The sequence below is a fragment of the Pipistrellus kuhlii genome, unplaced genomic scaffold (genome assembly GCF_014108245.1).
Source record: "Pipistrellus kuhlii isolate mPipKuh1 unplaced genomic scaffold, mPipKuh1.p scaffold_m20_p_1, whole genome shotgun sequence".
Taxonomy (NCBI): Eukaryota; Metazoa; Chordata; class Mammalia; order Chiroptera; family Vespertilionidae; genus Pipistrellus; species Pipistrellus kuhlii.
This window is the reverse complement of record NW_023425404.1, coordinates 147,320,877-147,346,271: the sequence shown is the minus strand read 5'-3', so window position 1 is coordinate 147,346,271 and position 25,395 is coordinate 147,320,877. Positions and strand designations below refer to the sequence as shown.

At 36.6% G+C, this 25,395-nt stretch overlaps 1 protein-coding gene across 8 annotated transcripts in view; it reads right to left on the bottom strand.

Annotated features, from left to right (window-relative positions):
* The window catches only part of MAPK10 (mitogen-activated protein kinase 10), a 260,366-nt gene that overhangs the window by 1,014 nt on the left and 233,957 nt on the right, over nt 1-25,395 (bottom strand). For all 8 annotated transcript variants that reach the window (XM_036455909.2, XM_036455654.2, XM_045571017.1 and 5 more), the window contains 2 exons: nt 11,356-11,419; nt 9,559-9,636 (listed from right to left, as the gene is read on the bottom strand). In XM_036455909.2, coding sequence (XP_036311802.1) covers nt 9,559-9,636; nt 11,356-11,419 — 142 coding nt within the window. The remainder of the gene's footprint in view (nt 1-9,558; nt 9,637-11,355; nt 11,420-25,395) is intronic.

The window sequence follows — 25,395 nt, the reverse complement described above, 5'->3', positions numbered from 1 at the left end:
CATTCATTTTGACAAGCCTTCATTGCAAAACTGATCCAGAGCACCAGGTGGAGGATGAAAACGAAGACATAAAAGCACAAATTCCCCCGTCACATGTCACTTGTAGACGAGTGCAGTAGTTGGCAAATCTCACTTTACCTTAGAAATCACCTGTAATGCACTGGGAAGAGGAAAACCACAAACACTAAAAACCCCAGTCACTCCCTGCACCTCCAATCTAGTAATATAAATGGCCTTGAATGGAGCCAAGGCCTTTGCACTTTTTAAAAGCTTCCCAGAAACCATGTCATCAAGGAGTGAAGACAGCTGTCTATGGAGAAGGCACTCAAGCGAACCCTTTAATGTGATCATCTGAACCTGCATGCTTTTATTGCAGGAAGCTTTTAAAAACAAACACATGTAAGAGTCCTATCTCAGAAATATGGGCTGAGGAGAAGCCCAGATATCTGAGTTTCTTAGAGACCACAGCTTTAGAGAAAGAAAGGGATATTATGTAAATATTACTTAGTCATTAATATGACATCAAATTTAAAATCCATATAGAAAAACCAAGTAAGACTTTTGATGGAAGTTGCCATAGAACAAAGGGGAAAAATTGGAGAAGCCAGAGCCCACTTCTATTTTTTTAGTTTGTATGTCTCTTCCTTTTTGTTATTATTTTTAAAATGAAGGGGGTTAGTAGGCCCTAATACAGAGCACACCTTCTACTTGTGTATTTACTTCCCAGCAAGCTTGCTTGCCTGGGAATCTACAGATAAGAACTCTGAATTGTTAATTTAGAATAATCTGCAATAATTCTCTACTTTATCAGCTATGTGGGAATATAATAATTTTGCAGTTCCAAGGAGAAAACTGTTCATAGTAATGGCTCAGTAAATACATACGAGTTAAAACTGAGAACTATAAGGAAAGATGAACCAGAGGCATTATAAGGTATAATTAAACCACAGCATCCTGGAGAGAGTCAGTTCACTCTTTCTCTTTATGTATTCTTTTTCTTTTTCATTTTATTATTCTTTAATTTTTAAATTTTCTCTTTATTTTTGAAAGTATTACAGATGTCTTCTTCCCTTCCCTCCACCCCACTCATACCTCTCTTCAGGCCTTATCATCTTTATACCAAAGTAATATGAGTGGCCTAAGGTATATTTTATGAAATTTTGCTATTTGAAATACCTGCAGTATAACCATCTAATAAAATAAGAGGTGAAGAACTGTCTTCAAAATCGTACCTCATTTGAGCAAATACAGTGTGCTAGATATATTTGATAAAAAGTAATAAATCCAAGGCAAGTTATAGTAGTATTATTACTTAAATCTAGTAAACCAGAAAAAAACATAGTTGAATGAAGTAGAGACATCAACACCATGTGATTGCTTCTGAGGTAGACATTTCCTGCCTGTAGAAAAATGTGATTAAAATGTGAAAGTAGCTGAAACCGGTTTTGCTCAGTGGATAGAGCGTCAGCCTGTGGACTGAAAGGTCCCGGGTTCGATTCTGGTCAAGGGCATGTACCTTGGTTTCAGGCACATCCCTGATGGAGGGTGTGCAAGAGGCAGCTGATCGATGTTTCTCTCTCATCGATGTTTCTAGCTCTCTATCCCTCTCCCTTCCTCTCTGTGAAAAAATCAATAAAATACATATTTTTTTAAAAAGTGAAAGTATCTGGAGAGGACCATACATCTAAACCAAGACAGATATTACATGTATTTTAAATTTTTCTTTGTTGACTAAATATATACATTAAATTATGGGAAATGTGAAAAAACTACAGAAAAAAAGATAATGTGCACTGATCAGCATGCTAACAACAGGAGCTATTCAAGTTGGTATATTTCTTCCTTGTCTTTTTCGCTAGGGCGTTTCTCTAATTGCAATTATTGAATATATATTCTTTTGAAACATGTTTCATATACAAAATGTATATTTTATACAATATATTTTTTTGTGTTTTAAACTCTTAGAAGTATCAGTAATTCCTAATGCTGAATCTGTCTAGATTTTTAAAACTCTTATAAATAATTACTCTCTCATTATCAGAACATTGTGAAATGTAAAGTTGTCTGGTTTCAATTTATTCCAACTCTACTTAATTACAGCCTTTAGAGAGACAGTGCAGAGCTCATTCATTTCCTCTCGTGACATTTACTAGATTTCTCACACTAGCAGACAACCCTTGATTCCCTGACATCTCCCAAGTGCCAGGCTCTGTTTTTCCTCCTGATTCTGGATTAAATTACACTACCACCCTCATGTTTTTTTCACAAGCTTCGGTCTCTAATAATTTGCATCACTATAAGGTACTTGTCAGAACTGTCTCCAAATTTTCCACATCTTTATTAAAGGATAGAGATTAAAACTAGACACAGAACTTTAAGAATGACTCTATCAATTGTGGGCTGACAGAGTGAGATTGCTTTGTTCTTACTGTTCATTCATCTCCTGGGTGATATATCCCTACACAACAATGGCTTTCAAATCATGGTGCTATGCTTTAGATTTAATTTTAATTTGAAATACAAAATGTTGTCTGTATACCTTTCTGCAATAACTTTATTGAGATATAATTCACATATTTGTTCAACGTGGTGATTTTTAGGATATTCACATAGTTGTGCAACCATCACCACAATTAATGCGGTATTGTTTGCATCACCCGCAAAGGAAACCCTGTTCTTTGTTTCTTACTTACTTTCCACCACAAGGCACTGTTGACTCTACTTTCTGTCTATAAAACTGCCTATCAGAGATGTCTATATATATAAAAGCCTAAGCAACTGAATGACTGAATGACCGTTTGATGAGCCGCTATGACACACACTGACCACCATGGGCAGATGCTCAATGTAGGAGCTGCCCTCTGGTGGTCAGTGCACTCCCACAGCAGGTGTGTTGCTCAGTTGACTGAGGGGCACCTGATACCAGGCTCACGGCTGGTGAGTGCAGCTGTGGTGCAAGCTTCTCCTGCCTCTGCGGTAGCACACTACCAAGAGGCGGTGGCAGGAGCAGTGGGGCCTGGATGAGCGAGGGCGGCAGTGATGCTGCGCCTGGTCTAGGCTCCTCTCTGGCTGCCTGCTGCTTCAGATTGTGAGAGGACACAGGCCAGGCTGAGGGACCCCACTCGTGCATGAATTAGTACACTGGGTCTCTAGTATCATATGAATGGAATTGTACAACCTGTGATCTTTCATGACTGGCTTCTTTCACAAAGCATAATGTTTTCAAGTTTCACTGATGCTGTAGCGTGTATCAATACTTTAGTCTTTTTATGACTGAATAATATTCTATTGTATAAATGCATCAGATCTATTTATTAGGTGATAGACATTTAGGTTGTTTCTACTTTTTGGCCATTGTGAATAATGTGGCTATAAACAGTCATGTAAAAGTTTTATTCTAAGCATGGAATTGTTGGGTCAATTATAGAGGAAGGGCAAATAGCAATATTCAAATATTTCCTCTAATGAATTCCCTTTTAATGTGCACAAGTTTCGTGCACCGGGACACTAGTTTATAAATAATATTGAATCGAAGTAGCAAAAACTAGAGTAGCATGCTGGGCCGGCTTTTAGTGGCTTTTGAAAGCTAGTTATTAGCATCTCTTTCCATTCTGCCTTCATTGATATCACATTGGTAGCCTGAAATTGGTCACAGTGAGAACACTCACACCCCAGAAATTGGTGAATACTATCATCAGTTCTGATTTTTTTTTTAAAGAGATAGTTGTTAAAGATTAACCAGTCCCTCACTGTCCTATGAAAGATCTTCTGTGTGACTTCCTGTACTGCACTATAATAAATGCCTGCTTGATTGTAGCCAATTCTGGCTTTATGGATGATACAGCTAAGACTGTTTTCATGTAGGCAATAAATAAACTTTGTAGACAATAAAACCAAACACAAATAGAAGAGTCAAGACATGGACCTTGGCTTCAAGTTGTTAATTTACTGCCAAAGAGTTTGTGAAAATTTCCTAAACAAAAATGAACTGAATTGAATTTGATTATAGGGCCACTTGTCCTGGATATCCTAACAATGTGATAAATATTCCTTTTATACTGTTTTCAGGGAAACCAGTAGACATGCATTTAATCTTAAGAATTACAAATGTTTGCAAATAAAAATAGCATTTAAAGTACTGAAAATACTAGCAGGTTGCAAATAAGGAATACCACCTACTAGCTACTGTAAGAGAAAGTTTTTCTTTTATGGAAAGAAGTAACTTACATCATTGAAAATTTCTCAACTTGAAGTTATCAAGCCAAAAGGTATCTATTATTTCAGTGAAAAATGCTGTTCTGCATTTTTAAAGGAAATTGTTTTCCTGACCTATCCACACACAAAAAATAGATACAAAGAATTATAAGAAATACAAAAATGAAAAAAAAGTCACTGAAATATATTTCTTTCTCTTTCTGCATGACATTGAGCCTCAACTTGTTTGAGGCTGAGATTTTTCAAGAAAAACAATATTTTTGTACTACAACAGTGACTCTAATTTAGAAGAACACACTTCCACAGTGTGTGGAATATAGTTGGAGGAGAGGTTATCTATAATAATAAAAGCATAATATGCTAATTAGACCAGACAGCTAGATGACCTTCCAGACATCCTTCCAGATGACCTTCTGGATGAAGCTGCAGCAGCAGGGGCCGAGGCAGAGGCAGTTAGGGGCAATCAGGTAGGCAGGCGAGCAGTTAGGGATGATCAGGCAAGCCGGTGAGTGGTTAGGGGAAATTAGGCAGGCAGGTGAGCAGTTAAGAGCAAACAGGCAAGCAGGCAGAGTGGTTAGCAGCGATCAGGCAGACAGGCAGTCAGGTAAGTGGTAGAGGCAATCAGGCAAGCAGGAAGAGTGGTTGGGGCGATCAGCAGGCAGGCAGGCAAGTGGTGAGGGACAATCAGGCAGGCAGGCAGGTGAGTGGTTAGGGGCTATCAGACAGGCAGGCAAACAGTTAGGAGCCAGCAGTTCCAGATTGCAAGAGGGATGTCCAACTGCCGATTGAGGCCCAATCCCTCATGGATCCCTGTGGGATCAGATCTAAACTAGCAGTCAGACATCCCCTGAGGGACCCTGAGAGGGTGCAGGCTGGGCTGAGGGACCTCCCCCACCCACCCCATCCGGTGCATGAATTTTGTGCACTGGGCCTCTAGTAGATTATAATGATCTGTGGAGCTTTATCTTCAATTAGAGATTTTCTGCTAAAGCTCTATCCATCCTACTCAGTATGGATAGACCTTGGTGAGTCATTGGTAATTCTGGCTGGTTTATTTTTCAGGTGGAATGGAGGTGGTGAGCAGAGTTTTTAGATTAGATGACCTCTTTTATTTGTTCTAGCTCTAACATTCTATGACAAATGCTTCCAGAAGAAAATTAATTTCTATTCATGAGCTGAAATTCCCTCAGCAGTCTTTACAAATCAATTCAGAAAGCAAGCAGCCATGCTATTCTTGAAAATAAATCACTATGCAAGTGAAATCAGATAGCAGAAGGGAGTACAATTATTTATTTAGAAATGTATCTGAAATTTAGATGTATTTCTTATTGATATACAACAATTCCATAAATAAATTTCAAACCTATGTATTTTCTGCAAATGCACAGTTCACTTCCTATTTATATTTTAAACGCATCATTAAAACATGGTTTTGTGTTCAGAAACATTCTGTCCCTGTGAAACTGTATTAACTTATTCACTTGCTGCTGAATTCGCAGTGTTGACAGGACTAAGCATTAAGGGAGTCTATGTTGTAATATTACTTCATCTTAGCTATCTATAAAATAAATTATGATATGCAGATAAATAATGAATAATGCAAGAAAGCTGACTTTTCGCATAGTTGCTTTTTCTTTCCAGCATGACTTTCTGCAAATGTACATCTTGTGCCTGCACACACACAAAAACACAGGGGTGTGCCAATAAAAGTGTAATAATTGGCTCTCCAGGGCCAAAAAAATCTGACTTGTAGAATTAGGCAATTTCCATGTTTTCAATCCTGCATGGTGAGTTTCAAGCTACCAATATGAGGACAATTAACTCATAGTTGGGAGAGATGAGCAAAATTGGGTCTCAGGAGCTAGAAGGATAAGCTCTGGTGAATGGCTGTCCTGCTCCTCTGCATTATGCATACAAATACATCATATGCAAATATCTCATAACAGATGTTATATATACATGATTTCTCAATTAAGCAAGAATATCTTACATTAAAATCATGAAGTGAAAGATTAAATCCATAATAATTCTTCCTATAACTTGGTTAAGTCAGGAAAATAAAAAAAATCATTTAATAATTATATAATTATAATTTAGGGCATACGGTAGATACGGTGAATACGGTAGATAATTTGTGAATGTTATAAGTACTTGAAGTGATTAAAAAGTGGTTTAGCCTTCTCACATGTAGGTAGAACATAAGTGACATAGCTTACAATTAATTATTAACACATTATAAACAGATCTGTAAAAAAAAATCAGAAATATACATTTGATTTACCAGAAATGAGTAAATCAAATAACTACCTGAAAGCAGCAAAGCTTTATCTGAAACATAAGCAAATGGCAGTAGCAACACTTCATATACTTGATTCTTGGCTCATTTATCTTCACGGTAATTAATAGAGTGAATAAATATTTACTAGCATCAGAACATACTGAATTGCAAACTGTGTTAAAGTTATGATGCTATCTTGAATTCTGTCTTTGGAAGAGCACCAAGAAATATGCTGAGGGAGGGTCTGAGTAGCAATTTTTAAATTAATAAATGTTTATCAAGTTAATATTATGCACAAGGCACAGCAATTAGGCATTGCATGGTACACAGGATGAATACATACAGGTTTTCTTCTCAATAAATGTATAATCACTAAAGCTGTAATAAGGCAACATCTAAAATACAGGAACTAGTCATACCCATAAAGACAGAAAGATTCTATTCATTTAGGAAGTTATGAAAAGTCTTTTGGGACAAATATGAAAGATATTTTGGGACAATGTGGTATTTAATAAGCAAACACTTTAGAGTGAACAGAATTCCTAAAGGTGGTGAACCTCACTGTATCTGTAATAATAAAAGGGTAAGATGCTAATTAGATCAGACATCATTCCAGCCCTCCTTTCTGATGAAGCCAGGGCTGGAGGGAAGCCAGTGCTGGCAGCTGAGGGAAGGAAGGCCTACTCTTAAATGAATTTTCATCCATCAGGCCTCTAGTAAAAATATAAGACCCTAGAAGGGGCGCCATGTGAAAAAGCCTGGGTATATTATACAGGGAAATCAATATCAGCAAGAGGGTACTAAGCTTAAATCATAAATGATGCAAAGCCATTGAAGAGCATTGATTAGTGGAATTCTTGCTCAAATCTATAGCTTTCCCTCCCACAGTCGCACACAGATTACATAAATCCTAATTTCTTACATCTTCATTAACCTGCCATTGTCATTCTGCCATTTTCTTCATGAATGAGTTAATAGAAACTAGTACATATCCTCACTTTCTTTTGTATAAGAAGTATGGTTTTAATGATTTAAAAAGTATGCTTTGATTATATATAAACTGTGTTCCTTTGCCAAATATGTAAAGCTTTCTTCATATGGCAGACCACTCATCCCATCCCTTTGATAATTAATCTCACTTCTACACTCCTCAGTCCTTTTTTGCCTTCCCTTAGCTACATAAAAGGAGTCGTGGAAATGAGAGTATTTTTGTAGACGTGTTGTAAAAGTGTTAAAGAGAAAATTGTGAATTTTACATCATCAAAGATTAGCTGTTGAGGAGACCTGGTTATGGCTTAGGGGGAAATGGAAGAGAAAATAGCAGAAAATGGGGTGTCCTGGAGTGGGTAGCATGATTCTGATCACTTTGGAAAAAGGAAAGAAGATGAACTAATGATGACTTTAACCAAAGATGAATGGAAGAAACTGTTAAAATGTGTCTAGCCCAAGCCTGAAATGCTAGTCACCCTTCACTGAACCCTGGTAATTTGGCCTCTTCATAATGACAGCCAAACATGTTCTGGCCATTATGGGAATTCTTAAGACAAGCAGTCGTTTTGCCATAGCAAGAGGCATCTTGAGGGCATTGGATTCAGTCTTTGGGTTCCTTAATTAGCAGCAGACAGAACATGCAGGTAAATTAAAAGCAACTTCTCCAGGCTTGTAGCAATCTGGATGCTGGAACAAATGAATAAGGTGGGTACACAACCCTAATGATTCCATTAACCCTCTTTGAGGAAAGGAGAGATTTGGAATAGAATTTGACATTTCTTCCAGTCTAGAGGTGAAAAAAACACATCATAACTGAAATGCATTTATTTAGGCAGCCTAGTGGTTGTAGGTACAAACTTGTTCAGAGTAGAACAATATGACACATTTATTAATTCACATTACATCTTTTTTTCTTCCTGAAACAACTGAAAAATCCTAGGGGGAAATTGCTTATCAAAGGTAGAAAACTAAATTTATTTTTTTTAAACCAATCATTTGCAGCTTACATTCTTCCCAGCATGAGCTGAGTATAAGCCATATATTTTCTTTTTTTATGTTTTTATTGATTTTTTAGAGAGAGAGGAAAGAAGCGGGATAGATAGAGAAACATGGATAGGATGCCTCCTGCATGTCCCCAGGAGGGGGCGTGCTGCAACCTGGGCCGGTGCCCCAACTAGGAATCGAACCAGCAAATTCTTGATGCACAGGATAACATGCAACCACTGAATCACACCGGCCAGGGCAGCCATTACATTTTCTAGAACTCTTTTTATATTCTCTTTATATTCAGAACATAAATCTTAGAAAAAATATATTAGCATTAGTAAGTGTAAGTAAATTATCTCAAGTAATCCTAAAGCACATTACATAGCAACATATGTATAATATATGCACAAATCTGCATATCACAAACTGAAAGGTTTTCCATGCTGACATTAATTGGTGCCCAACTTGGTTGATGCTGCAACTACCTTCACACCAACCCTGTGAAGAGTTCAACACTGGAGTGAATGAGGAAAGAGGTTTGAGCTTCAGGGTTTCTTAACCCCTCGATTGTCTTGGTGGTCAGAGCTTCACAGCTCTGCATCTGAATGAGTAGCAGTTACCTTTGAAGCAGCCCATGTTAACATTTCTTTAAGACTCCTTATCTTAAAATAAGTTCTAAAAGAACTCCTATGCTGGGTCTTCATAATTTGAATAGTCAGAATGCCACACTGAACTTAAAACTATTTTTTCCCATAAATGTGTCAACTCTTCATCTTTTTTCTAGATTCAACTCTTGAATCTGTAAAGCCAAACTTTCCTAAAAACTAACGCTAAAAAAATTATTACATTTATTCCCAAGCTGGCATTCATTTTTGGCTTATCATTACTGAAGTTAAACTTGTATGTTTTCATTTTGCCTCTTCTAGCTAACAAAAGGTGGGGGAATACAACTAAATTTGTTAGAGGACAATGGTCACATGATACTTGTTCATAAGCGCTATAAGCAATATTGTTGGTCGCAATTCTTGCTCAAGGCCAAGAGAAATACACAAGTATTGGTTTATTGGTTATTCACTGAGAGTGAGTACCTGAAGGAGAAGGTTGTCCTTTTACGACACCATTTTTAGTCTTTTCTTCTGAATTCATTACTTCTTTATAGATAAGTTCTGTAAGAAATAATTACCAGTGTTATTAAAAAATAAGTTTCTTCCTAGTCCACAAAGAAAACTCCTTATTTAATGACAAATAACATTTTGATGGGGCTGAGTAAATTAGAACACAATTGGGAGTTCTTTACTCCTCTGATCCTACATTTTATTACAATAGCACAGACCTGGTAAGAGTAGTTGCTCAATAAAGCATTTGGCCAAATAAATGTATGAGGAATACACATTTTGATTGTTTTCTGAATTCTTTGGGGGACTCCAAACACATTCTAACTTATCTCTTAAAGATTTTAATGGTTCAGTTGTGAACATTCATTTTTCTTTTCTACTCTCTTTTTAAGGGGCAATGTGCTATCCTTGTAAATAAATCACTATATTTATGTATAAATAACATTCTCATGACTTCAAACAATTAGTTTCTATCAATTTTTTTTTAACTCTTACTTCACCTTTTTTTCCAGACTCAACTCTTGGAATTTTCAAACCGAACTTGCCTAAGCCCCACCATTAAATAATTATTACATTTATTCCCAAACTGACATCTATTTTTGGCTTTTTTAAATTAGCGTTAAACTTGTATATTTTCATTTTGTTTTCTTTGCCCCTTCTAACTAGCAATCACTCAGCACTACTCAGACCTTCTTTAACATGGCTTACAGCTTTTATACATTTGCAGGTATTTACTTCTCACATTTTAGTCCATGTCTTTCTTCTTAAGTGATATTTATATCTTTTCACTTACTTACTCAACACAAACCCCTAAGAGTGCCTTCTTGGTCCTTATTTAGATCAAATTAAGTCTTTTCCATCCATCATTTAATATCTTTTTTTTATTTGATTCACTGTTTGTATTCTACATTTTCTTGCAATAGCACATATAGGAAGGAGGATGCTCATTTTCCATATTCTTCAACATGATCTGTTGACCACTGGAGTCTTTATGATACCTCTTGCTCATATCTACCCTTTGTTTTCCTCTTATGTCCCCATTTTAGAATTTTCCTCTGTGTTTTCTTTTATTTTCCTAATTATAAATTATAAGAATTAATTTATTCAATGTGGCACAAAGATTTCTTCCATTTAGATCTTCCATTTATGTTCCTCCTAATTTTGATCTCATTTAATCTGTATTTGGTTTTGTCATATTTATTCTACTCTGTAATTAGTTATATTAATTTAACTACTCTTTATAGTTTCTGTATAAATATAATCTCGATGATACAATGTGTTTGGGAAAAAATGAATTAATGCATTCATTCATTCTTTCTAACTTTAAAGAAAATAAGCTACTTAGTGTATTTTTTTATTTAAATTCTCAAGTACTACATATTAAATGAATGAATTCATATATTAACTTTTATTTTATAATGTCTAAATCATCTCATACACGATTTTATCCATTTTGTATAAATTTATGTACAAATAGAACATGTTTAATTGTGAAATGTTAAACTGAAGGTTGCCCTCCACCATGGCAAATACCTTAATAATAAGTACTGTTTTAAAAAGTGTCAGTATTTAATTCCTTTCATTCTTGAGTAAATGAAGTATTACTAGTAATATGATAAGGCAGATCTAGTTTTAGAAGCTTTGAAAATGATATAAGAGGGTAGCAATTAGAAAATCCTCTCTTACTAAATTGTTTTAAAAGAAAAAGGCTTGAGAATATTTGGGGGTTTCAATAAGTAAATGTATACTTTATTTAAGTAGTAGAGTCACCTTTCCATTCTTCAATGGTGTGTTCTCTTTCATCCAACTGTTTGTCATATATCTGAGGTGGAGGCTGAAAAATAAAAGCAAACAATAAACTTTGTGCAATAAATTAATGCATGAGATTCCTTGCAAGCATTTGATTTTGGTGGTGATCAGAATCTCATAAAATAGAGAGTAATTACAGTGGTACAGAAGTTAACATTTTCCCACAAATTTATGGAGGATTCATTTATATGCCAATATTTTCTCTGACCAAATAAGGTAGCAGAACCCAAATCTTGGGAGCTCATATACCCAAATGTTCTGATTCCAAACCCAAGCCCAAACAACAGCCAGTCTTTAAAAAGCAATCATTGATTATAAGAAACTTGATTATAAGAAACCAGAAGCTTCGATGTCATCCATTCACTTGCCCTGTGAGAGAACCCTATTAAAACTATGACAGATAAAATTTTGTTCCATTTTTAGACCCCCTAGAAAAAGAAGGATTAATACTTCTCAGTAGACCATAGTACTACTCCAGTGTAAAGGAATATCCGGATCTAATCACCCTTTTATGTCTCAGGTAACATAATAAAACACTTTTATGTATAGCTTTGTGCCCTATAGTTAAATGATTTCATATATTCTGCTCCCGCTCAGCCAGGAGAAGCTTCCGGTTGTCTATAGAGATTGGTCACTTTGAACCCCTGAGTGGCTACTTGTTAGCTCTTCCTGGGAGAAATGATGAGACAGGGCCTTCAGTCTGACATGGAATCAGCAGTCCTCTTGCTATGAGAAGTTCATAGAAGGAAAAGGAGACATTTTCAGCTAGGAAGGAGGATCGCAGATAAACTTCCTGACTTCTTCTTCCTGGTGATTGGACCTGAGGAGATCTATCATGGTGACTGAGGGTAGTTCCAATTCAGGCCAAGTGACAAAAAACAAACAAACAAAACAAAACAAAACAAAAATCTCCAGGAGGTAAAGAGAGAAGGGACAGAGCCTCAGCTGGCAACTAATTGAGTGAAAGAAAAGAACTACAAAATGCCAGATGCCATGAGAGAGGGGACTCCAGAATTCCTCCTGTCCAGCACTCCTAAAGCAACAGTGTCCTATTAATCCTGAGCCACTGTGCTGAGTACCTCTTTTAGTTTCTCACAGAAACTGTTGCTGGAAGGCTTTGGACAAGGTCTTCAGAGACAGCTCTGGCTTCTATGGGAGGGTTTCTGACCCCTGAGCAGCACCCACAAACCATAGGGGCTCTTCTTTATTGCATCCAGATCGCTAGTAGCCTGGATCATGACAGAGGGGTCCTAGCCATGGCAGGTGGGGACAGCCTCACATACTACAGAAGCAGCTGGATAGGAAGATAGAAAACTGACGAGTTGTTTTGGGGCAACTTAATTATCATGCAATAAATACTGATGAGGCCAGATATTCGTTTAACAACAGTGATTGCTACTGGGGTTTAAGACTTTAAACCAGCTACTGTGATTCAGATGTGGTCAGCTGACAGGGCCAAGCAGAATGAGACCCTCCTACCCCACTGCATTACTGAGAACACAGAAACACTGACTTGAAAGGTAAGGGGACTGGGATAATAGGGTACTGCTCTGGAGACCTGACCATGGCTGGTAATCCCACCTCAATTATAAAGGACTCCCAAATTATATGAATGTTATGGTTTAATGAGTAAAACAAAGTCATTTTTGAAGATCTGTGAAGCTGTTTTCTAAGTCAGCTAGTGCAGAGCCAAACTCGGGTCATGGAAAGACGCTTTACAGAGTAACAGGTTTCCCACTTTGCCTCTTCCTGAGCTCTTGTGTGGTTCTGTGATAAGGTCCCCATCTAAGTGGGCCTGGCCTGCACACCCTGCTGGACAGACACATTGTGCACAATTCCTCAGAGGTCTCAGGAGCTCTGTGCATTGTTGACACCACTTTCCTCCTGTAACAATAGACCAGCTCAGGATCCTGTGTGGCTGGCTTCTCAATGCGGTGGGTTTTTCAAGTTTCAAAACTGAACATAGCTCAAGAGTACAGTTCCTGCCAAAGTTCATGAATGCCATTTTCTCTTTGCAACAAAACTATTTTGAGAGAAGTTTTCCTTGGAGCTTAAGCATCCAGCTGTTGCTGATATATAAACTACAAAGTACATAAATTCTAACCACAAACAACCACAAGAAAGAAAGCAGGGTACGGAGTCCAATATTTTTCTTTTCAGAAAACCCAGGAGTGCTGTTTTTAAAAAACACTTGCATTATAGTTATGGCTAAAAGAGCTCCATGTTCAGGGTTTTTGTTTTCCTTTTATTTATTTATTTATTTTTTTTAAAGAAGGGATGCAATCACCTGCCGTGAAAGGGTACATTCACATAAAAACGTCTCTTACAAAACAATATAAAAGATTAATTGACCAGTAAACCAAAGAGAGTAATGTCATATTCAAACACACATACACATGTGCTTAGTCAGCAACCATTAGCATGCCATGGTCCATTACATTCCCTGCCTCCATCTGCACAGAGAAGCCAGTATTTTACTGCCTATTTGTTCCCTCTCCCCACCTTATTAAACAGGAATGTTGTTGGCCAGAGAAGTAAAGATTTGAGAGGTGTTCCTTGAAAACATGACAGTAGATGCATGAGGTCACCCATGGAGGGAATGCAGATAGAAAGAGCAGAAAGCTAAAGTGGACCCTGTCAGATACTAAGGGTTAAAGGTTGGCCAGAGGAGCACAAATACAAGAAAGAAGAGAAGGAGAAAGAGAAAAGGGAGGAGGGAGAGGAGGAAAGCACCATTTAGAGACAAGCATAGAGAATGAAGATATTGCAGTGTTATAGAAGTCCTGTGATCAGAGAGTTTCAAAAAGAGGAAATAATTGAAAGTTTCTTGAAAGAGAAACAAAGATTTTGGTTTGCAAGGCACAATAAATTATTCCTATAAACACTGTATAGTTTTCCAAAACTCAAAACTGCCACCATACCTAAAAAGATCCAGGTAGGTCCTTAGTAGGGAACATTAGTAGAAGATAGCACCTAAATAATCAGAACAATGTAGAAGAAATATCCTCTTACCAATATGGACATTGTATATAATAAAATAAAAAAGAACTGTACAACAGACTGTGAGACTGAAAAGATAAAAAAGACATTTATAATACTCTCATATCTGCTCTCTCAACTATCCTTGAGGGCTTGATAAATAGAGAACTGCTCTCTCTCTAATTAAGGTAAGGCACTTTTATTTTCTGAGAATATAAACTAGGCTCCATCTATTCCCTCATAGATGAAACTAAGACTCAAAGAAATTCCTTTTAAAATGTCTTAAAGTTACATAGCTAATTAATGATGAGACTTCATTTAAAACCCAATTTAATAAGTCAGAGCAAATGGTAATTGAGATGAATCTAAAATAAGTTATAATGAAACAATATTTAAAGTAAGCATCTTTATAAAACAAGAATTGAAACAAGCCAATAGGGAGATGGTAGGTCTCAATTTGCCCCAAAGAGTCCTGGCTTGTTCTAGCTGTCCTAGTAGGTTTTTTGTTTTTTTTTTATTCTTTTAAATTGACCTTTATTGTTGAAAGTATTATCTCATGTATCCCTTCTATCCCTCTACTCCACAACTGCCCATCTTTGTAGTTTTTAATAGCCCCTGGTCATTTCACACTCATAAATGTTTGCGACTAATTATGTGAGAATTCATATTTGTGAGATCTCTAATGAAGAAAACAACTGAACTGCAACATTTCCCTACCACCAGGGTCTCAATAATTGTAGTTGTACCTTTTGTTGCCCTAAGATATCAAGTCAGCATTTCCTTGCATTTCCCCATCTTTAGAAATATAAAACTTAGCTATAGAATATGCCTCTTGCCAGAAAGTACATAAAAGAGTGCTATTCTATATAATAAAATTGGGACTGAGGAATCTGAATTCTGTTGGCGTTCTCTTGGTTCTTGTTGCTGGGCATGATTTCTTGCTGATGAGATCTCTAACTGAACCTATTCAAATTTCTGATTGATTTTCTTAAGTTACAAGTTGCTCTCTCATGTGACTTCGTTTTATATCATATATTTAAATAATACTTCTTCATTGAGTAAAATGTATGAATTGATTCTTTCCTTAATCTTCAAAATACATTTATTTCCAACAGTATCATAGATTGTCAGTGTTGGAAGAGAGTTTAGAAATTACCTAATGCCACCTTTGTTCACTTTGCAAATAAGAATATAAAAACTCAGAAAGCTTAAGTGATTTGTACATGGTCATAGAGTTAATTAGTGGCAGGAATAAAATGTATGATCTCTTAGAAAAAAAACAACAGAACAACAAAGTTATTATGGGTTGAAGAAATGCTAAATTGAATAATTCAACACTTACAAAAGGCTTACATTAGTGGCAAATGTGAGTCTGCCAGTCTGATTTCTGTTCCAATTTCCTATCACTCTATACATGTAGCTAGATCTGGCAACTATCACCCAAGTAGTCAACACTTATATTCCTCAATGCTGTTTGCCAAAATATCTTGGACAGCATCATGAACTCTACACACGTGCATCTCAAAAAAGATGAGAAACAGATATGAGAAATCCAAGTTGTACTATGTTGTTCCATTTATCCATCTTTGAGCCCTGAATTAACGTTTTTCCCAAACCAGTCATGTTCTGAACCATATGACAATCATCAAGTTGCTGATGTTTGTATTTCATTTCTTTCGTCCTAATTAAACAGACAATATAGTTTTGTTCCACTTTTTCTCTCTGTGTTTAGCTGCCCCATTGGAAATGTCAATGAGAGTTTTAAATAGTATTGTTTTTCAGTGGGTGCTTTCTCTATTAATTCAGAAACTGGACTAAAGAAAATTATGTATTCTCCTATTTTTTTTCTCATTAACCTTTGCAGTTGGAGGATTGACAAAAGATGCATTATTTATTATAAGGCTTCAATCAAGAAGGATGAATTCCAGTACAAAATTAAATCAGAAAATCCATTTAAGAAAATATGCAAGGCATCCAAATTGAAAAAGAAGTAAGATGTCATTATTTGCAGATGACATGATATTATACATAGAAGACCCTAAAGATTCCACCAAAAAAACTACCAGACTTAATAAATGAATTTGGCAATGTAGCAGGATACAAAATTAACACCCAGAAATCTATGGCTTTTCTTATACACCAATAATAAACTCACAGAAAGAGAAACACAACAAAAGAAAACAAAACAAAACAAAACAAAACAAAACAAAAATCCCATTTCCTGTTGCAACAAAAAAATTAAGATACTGAGGAACAAACTTACCAAGGAGGTAAAGGACCTATACTCAGAAAATTACAGGACACTGAAGAAAAAGATAGAGTAAAACATAAACAAATGGAAGAATATACCATGTTCATGGGTTGGTAGAATCAACATCATTAAAATGTCCATGCTACCCAAAGCAATCTATAAAGTCAATGCAATCCCACTAAAATACCAACAGCATACTCCAAAGACCTAGAAGAAACTCCAAAAATTCATCTGGAATAAATAAATAAAAATCCCGAATAGCTGCAGCAATTTTGAGAAAGAAAAACAAAGTTGGAGGGATCACAATACCAGATATCAAGCTATATTACAAAGCCACTGTTATCAAAACTGTCTGGTATTGGCACAAGAACAGACATATAGACCAATGAAACAGAACAGACAACCCAGAGACAAATCCAAGCCATTATGCTCAATTAATATTTGACAAAGGAGTCAAGAGCAGACAATGGAGTCAAGACAGTCTATTCAATAAATTGTGTTGTGAGAATTAAGCAAATACATGCAAAATAATGAAACTATTGTAGATACAACTTGCACCATAAACAAAAATAAACTCAAAATGAGTAAAGAAGTTAAACGTAAGATGAGAAACCATAAAAATCCTAGGAGAAGCCATAGGCAGCAAAATAGCAGACATTTGTCATAATAATATCTTTACCAGTACAGCTTCTAGGGCAATTGAAACTAAGAAGAAAATAAACAAATGGGACTTCATCAAAGGAAACCATCAACAAAAACAATGATAGCCCACTGCATAGGAGAACATATTTGCCAATGTTATCTCCAATAAGGGTTTAATCTCCAAAGTCTGAAGGGAACCCATACAACTTAACAAAAGTAAGATAAACAAACCAATCAAAAAATGGGCAAAGGACCTAAACAGACACTCTTCAAAAAAAGATATACAGAAGGCCAAGAGACATATGAAAACATGCTCAAAGTCATTAATCCTCTGAGAGATGCAAATCAAAACAACAATGAGGTACTATTTCACACCTTTTAGAATGGCTATCATTAACAAATCAACAAATGACAAGTGCTGGTGAGGATGCAGAGAAAAAGGAACCCTCCCTCGTGCACTGCTTGTGGGAATGAAGACTAGTGTAAGCCACTGTGGAAGACAGTATGGAGTTTCCTCAAAAAGTTAAAAATGTTGGAATTCCCATTTGACCCAGTAACCCCGCTACTAGGACTATATCCCAAGAAACTAGAAACACCAATCAGAAAGGATATATGTACCCCTATGTTCATAGAAGCACAATTTACAATAGCTAAGATTTGGAAACAACCTAAGTGCCCATCAGCAGATGAGTGGATTAAAAAACTAAGGTACAGCTTCACAACAGAATACTATGCCACTCTAAAATAGAAGGAACTTTTACCATTTGCAACAGCATGGATAGATCTGGAGAGCATTATACTAAATGAAATAAGCCAGTCAGAAAAAGATAAATATAACATGATCTCACTCATATGCAGGACATAATGATCAACATAATTTGATGAACAAGAATAGATCCAGAGACAAATGGTAGGGGAGGTGGGTTAGAGAGCAACCAAAGGACTGAATATACATGCATATTAACATAACCAATGGACACAGACACTGGGGCGGTGGGGGCTTACCCAGGGTGGGAATGGCTGGGGGTCGGGATGTCAAGTAGGGGAAAAGGAGACATATGTAAAACTTTCAACAATAAAAAATTAAGCTATAGTCAAAGGTAAGATTTCCATGGAGAAAAGAAGTGAGGGCTTCAGGAGAGAACTTCTGGGAGTCACATTCTAAGGGAATACTCAGTAATGGTGATTGAGGAACAGGAGAGCTGTCATCACAGCCGTCAAGGGAGGATGTACTTGGAAGGAGGGTGTTATCCACTAACTGAAATGGCAAAGATGCATGAGATGCCAATTTTCTTTACATCTGGCCTCTTAAGAGGCCACTGGTGATCTTAGAGTTTCAAGGTTTGAGAAGTGAACTACAATAATTGTGAGTAACCATGTGCTACTTTTTTACAGAAACTTGAGGATAAAGATAGAAGGTATTTCCTTTGCTAATGGTGTCTTCCATTGGTAAAGGTGTAGTAAAACAAAAATTGGCTGTGATTATTTGTATAAGCACCGGTGGAAAGTGAAAAATACAACGTATGTAGGTGAAAAAGAGACCCAGATGGAAAAAAAGAAAGACTGTACATGAAAAAATACTGTATTTTGGGTTTTCTTGGACTCTGTATATCTGGCTCCATCCCAGAATTATCACTTCCTCTTCAACATCTTCATCACCCTACCATCCATATCATACAAAGTTGATTTCCATATATGACTTCATTTAGTCATTATAACAGTCCTTCAGTGTATCCTCTTCTTGGCATACATTGAAGCACAAAGATATTACATTTACTATTGGTGAGATGCAGAAACAATATTTAAACCCAAATCTATCTGATTTCAAAATCCGTGTTCTTTGCCTTGTTCCACCCAACTAGAGTGCCTGCTAATTTAAGCTGTTAAAATGAATATTATATATCTAAAAGAGCTCTCAGCAAAGCAAGCCAACAGAGTACAACAGGAAACAGAAAAGTCAATGCTGTCAGGAGGAACACTCCAATGCTTTTAACTAGTATTACAGACACAAATGTCCCTGTCCATTCAACAGAGGGGCTGGTCTTGCATGCGCTCTATTGTGATGCTGCCACCTTGTGGTTAGAAAAAAACAAACATCAAGTAAAAGGTGCTTGAGAAAGAGTTCATCATTTCAAGTTGCTCTCCTCCAGGGGTTCTAAACTATAGTTGCACAATGAAATCATCTAAGAGCTTTAGAGATACTGATGACCAAATGTCACCCTCAGAGATATTGATTTAATTGATCTGTAGTGAGATCTAGTCATCAGGATATTAAAAAAAAAACAAAAAAAAACCTAGTAATTTTATCATGCAATCAAGATATCAAGATAAAGACCTCTGTCCCATCTTATTTATATGGTAATCAAAGTTTTGTCATTTGCCTATGTATGCTTTCTTTGTATAAATACAGGAGAAAATATCCTAGATAAAGAAACTAGCTTTCTCTCATCTTTAATGATATCTATTTCTCGATAGAATAAACTGTGGGGACAGAAATCATCATTATACTAAGGCTTTAAATAGAATAAAACTAGGGAAATTCGTAAATCACAAATAAAATGACATGATATTTGTATCTTATAATAAGTTCAGTCAAAGTGAGCTAGAAGGATCTCTGAGCCCCTTTAATAAGTCACAGATTTCCTACCAGGAACAAGGGGAAGAGCACAGGGCTCATAGCACTCTTGCTTCTGACCCAAGCAAGACAAATGACGTTGGGAAAGTCACTTAGTTTGCAATAAGTCCTTGTCATTAGGAAAGATTTCATATACTGCTTTATCTAAAAGACACTAACCCAATGTATTATATAACAAATATTATTCCATATAATTCAACAAACCCCTCTTGAGAACTTGTAATCTGCAAAGCATCCTATCTAATAAAATAGTAATATGCAAATTGACTGTCACTCCAAGACACAATATGGCTGCCCCCATGTGGTCAAAGATGGCTGCTCCCATGTTGGCACAATATGGCAGCCACAAGAAGACTTGCAGGGGAGGGTGGTTGTGGGCAGTTAGGGGTGACCAGGCTGGCAGAGGAGGGCAGTTGTGGGAGACCAGGTCAGCAGGGGAGGGCAGTTGGAGGCAATCAGGCTAGCATGGGAGTAGCTAGGTGTTGATCAGGCTGGCAGGGGAGTGGTTAGGGGGTGATCAGCCTGGCAGGCAGGGGAGGTGTTGGGAGCCAGCAGTACAGGATTGTGAGAGGGATATCTGACTACCCAATCCCCCACGGGATCCCAGATTGGAGCAGGTGCAGGCTGGGCTGAAGGATCCCCATGCATGAATTTCATGCATCCAGCCTCTAGTTGTATTATAATTTATTATATATGAAAAGCACTGATGTTGTTGAGAGATATTATAGCACTAAGTGTCCAGAGCAGCCTTTAAAAGCTAGCAATGTAAATTGTAATTATAACACGAACTGAGTATAATTAGAAAACTTAATTAAATAATGTGTTAGTGGCTTGCCAACTTAAATTCAGTTTTCTCTGTTTTTCATTCTGTTCTGTAGCTTTCTCAGATGTCAGATCACAAATTTATTAGCTTTATACCACCAAAAAATTTAATCAAATCATGAAAATGGAAAATCTAGCTACTGTTCCTTGGAAATGAATTGTTCTATGGTTCTTACATCAAAAAGGCTGATTGATTGTACCACAAATCACCCAATGTCCAAGTCTTAAGTTTCTTTGTCATTCATTCATTTAATACCTATTTATTAACCAACATACTCTATGCTATAAGTCATCCTTGAGTTTTACTATCCCTAAGCCCAAAATATAATTATTTATGATTGATGTTGATGTTAGCTTCTAAACATCTCTTTAGTCTTCTGCCCATGTCTGCTCACAGGCCACCATCAGTTCTAACCTATGTTACTACAGATTTATCCTCTTGCCTTCCATCTTCCTTTTCTCTTTTCCAGCCTCATTTTGCAAACAGAATGACCTTTTAGAAGTTCAACTCTGATAATGCTATTCTTCTGCTCGCTAGTTTTAATGGTTTCCCGTTATCCTAGGATAGAGTGCATGCTCTATCACAGTGTTTAAAGACTTTCTTTACCTGTTCAGCAGACCAAATCACTTCTCACCCTTCTCCATTAAGGTACCCCCAAAGATTTGCAGTTCTCCCAACCCTCTCTTGACCCTGGGATTTTTGCACCAAACTTCCTTCTGCCTGTTTTTCTTCACTTAGGTAATTCCTGCTTTATCTTCAATCTTTAATAATCTTTTTAAATATTAGTCCCTCAGCCGAGACCAGTTTGGCTCAATGGATAGAGCGTCGGCTGGGAGACTGAAGGGTCCCAAGTTCGATACCGGTCAAGGGCATGTACCTTGGTTGCAGGCATATCCCCAGTAGGGGGTGTGCAAGAGGCAGCTAATCGATGACTCTCTCTCATCGATGTTTCTCACTCTGTATCTCTCTCCCTTCCTCTCTGTACAAAATCAATAAAATATATTTTAAATAAATAAATAAGTAAATATTAGTCCCTCCAAGGACTCTTCACTAACCCACATTACTGAGTTGAGTTTTTCTATGTGCTCTAATAAGGTTAAAATGTGAGCCCTCAGCTCTCAAAATTTACTTGTTTTCCTTCTAATTAGACCAGGGGGACAGAATCTTTCCCCCCCACTCTCTTCCTACCTCCCTTCCTACCTTTGGGGGACAGAATCTTGAGCACAAAGATTATGTCTTTGTTCATCAGAGTCTAACACTGTATATAACACAGAATAGACATTCACAAAGCTTCTTTGAGAAAATAATGTTTGAGAAAAAATTTGAGCAAAGTAGTGGAAGGAGCCCTATGAATATCTGGAGGAAGACTGTTCCAGGCAGAAGAAAGTGCAATGAGCCCAGCCTGCATGGCTCAGTGCTTGATCATCAATCAACCTATAACCAGGAGGTCATGGTTTGATTTCAGGTCAGGACACTCTTCTTCTCTAATGGATATAGGCGCTTGCTTGGCTTAGTGAGTGAACAGCAAGGAAGCCAGCACATGGGAGTCACATGGAAAGGGGAAGCACAGAAAATAGAATCAGAAAAGTAGACAAGAGCCAGGTAAAGTAGAGCATGATTTCCAAGCTGCAGTCATGAAACAAACTGGTGGATCATTACTAGCACATTTTCACATTTTAATGTAACCTAGAAAAGTAGACTGAGATAGAATATATCAGAGTATGAAGGGTGCATGTGTGGTGTGTGTGTGTGTGTGTGTGTGTGTGTGTGTGTGTGTGTTAATGAGTATATGTATACTGGGTCACAATGTAAAACACCTTTTTCCTAATGGTTTTAATAAAATTTGGAACAACATTGAACAGAGCCTTGTAAACCATTGTGAGTAGTTTGAGTTTGTTATAAATACAATGAGAAACCATTGGAGATAATTGCCTGAGAAATCACTTACCTGGTTTCACATTTTAAAGGGAAAGCTCTTGGCCCTCCAGAGACTAGACCACAGGGGACAAGAATAGAGCAGAGACAAGATAGAGACTATGACATGGTCCAGGGTAGAGATGATGCTTGTGTGGAGTAGTTGGAATGAGGTCAGTAATATTGGTTGAAGACATTCATCATTTGAGAAGGTTTTTCTGAGGCTTTAATAAGACTGGATTTGAGAAAGGGTTTTTATAAACACTAGAGCTCAGCACAGTACAGTTTAATTAAATTAAAATGGCATGTGCTGATCATACAATATTTATCAGCCACTCAGTAGGCAAAGATGCATTTCTGCTCCCAAGGAACTTTAAAGCAGTAAACATGGGGAGATAAACATAAAAATGGATCAATCCAACATAATGTGTGATATGATAATGGCATATGGAAGGTTTTGTAGAAAGTATGTTAACTTAAAATTCTGACAGGCAACAGCTTTTATTACAACTTTCCACAGGCAAAAGGCCACATTAGCCTCAATGATACCTTATAGGACAAAAAAATGAACTCTATAGGAGCTAGGAAAACATTCTGGGTGGAAAACCAACACATCCAACACAAATACTGCTGAGTCAGTATATTAAAGCCACATGTCATTTGCATCTCTGCCCTACATTCACAAAACAGAAGCAAATGATGAGGGAAAAGAAGATTTCAGCACTCCCACATCAGTAACATGACTCAATAGCAATACATCCTAGGGGAAATTACATCCTAGGAGACATTACCCAGGGGAAAGCATACTGATCTAGTTAGCATAAATGAACAGCCCCAGGATAGGAATCCACAGTAAATACAGAAACTGAATTACAGAATTAGAAACTGTTGCAAGGAAAAGTGATTTGCCTACACTTAACTGCCATTATAGGAATACAAATTAATTTTAACTTAAAATTTATTTTTTTCAATTCCAAAATGTCCTAATTTAAAAATGTACTACTTTTTTCATTGCAAATATTTACTCTTTTTCCCTCTTTTTAAATTGATATCTCTGAAAAAAATCTTAGAACATTACATAAATGTCCTGAACTCATGAAAATTTCCAACCAGGTATGAAGAGTTCTGTTAATCAATTCCCATTTGTTCCATCTATGTAGGTTCAATACACCTGGCTAAGTATATAAGAAAATATTCATGTACCACTTCTTAAAAAATGTTTTTTTATTGATTTCAGAAAAGAAGGGAAATGGAGACAGAGAAACATCAATGATGAGAAAGAATCACTGATCAGCTGCCTCCTGCATACCCCACTAAGGACTGAGCCTACAACCCAGGGATATGCCCTGATCAGGAATCCAATTGTGACCTCCTGATTCATAGGTTAACACTCAACCACTGAGCCACACAGCTGGGCCATGTATCACTTTTATGCATATATGTTTATCAGGTAAATATTGGCAAACATTTTTATTGTAAATTCATTTTTATTCTATATTTTGTTGGTGCATAAATTATTAAAAGGCCTCTATTGTGAAGAAAAATATAATTTTTAAAGGATATTGTGACAGCCTAGCCAGTGTGTCTCACTTGGTTGGGTATCATCCCACGCACTGAAACTTTGCCTCTTGGATTCCTACGCAGGGCACATGCCTGAGTTGTGAGCTCAATCCCCAGTAGGGGCATGCAGGAGGCAGTCAATCAATATTTCATCCTCAAATCTCAAAGTTTATCTTTCCTTCTCCCTTCTCTCTCTAAAAATCAATTTAAAATTATAAATAAATAAATAAATAGAATATTTATAATATACATATTATATATTTATCACTTATATAAATATATAATAGGATATGTATTGTGATATACTAAAATGTAAACTGGCTTAGAACCTTGGGTTTTAGCTGTGTGACTATGTAAAAGCTATTTTAAGATTCTGTAAAACAGAAATAATGGTACCTAGAGATGAGGGTAAGGATTCTTTTGGAGTAACACAGAGTAGAAACATGGATGGAAAGAGCAGAAGCATGGTTGGGAAGCTTAGATAAAGTAGACAATATAAAAGTGATTAAAACATTTCATTAATTCAAACAATAGTTGTGAAAACCTACATTGTGCTAGGAATATAGATATGTTACATAGATGATGCAAATGAGTGAAACCAAATCCTTATCCTCAAATTACTCCTAGAGTGATGGGACAAGGTACTGGGAGCCAGTGGGTGATTGGGAGGGGAACAGAGTCACCTGAGGGTGAGGAATTATTTCTAGTTAATAATTTGTCCACATGAATCTGACATATCCCACACAACCCACCAAGAATCATTGCCTTAATGAGTGTTGATGAGTTGCTAACCACAATGAGTCATAACTTTTTCTCAGGTATGTTGTGGAAGACAAAAAGTTGAGAATCACAAGTTTCCTCTTTACAAACACAATCATAGAGAACTGAGTACCAACCTAACGCATTCCCATTGCCCCATTTCTCTACTAATTAACACATTTCATATGATGAATTTTCTTAAAACAGAGCACACACTTTAAATCAGTGATGAAATATTTTAAGAACCTATTTAAAAAGAAAGTAATTCTAATTAAGTTTTTTCATTAATAAGGCAGAAATAAGTGACATTTTCATTTCCCTTGCGCCATAATGGGTTAAAACTGTTAGTTTTAAACTATTTCAATTATACTGATAAGCTAAAATGGTACCATTACATGTTTTCAAAGTTTATTGAGCACTTTCACATATAATATTTGA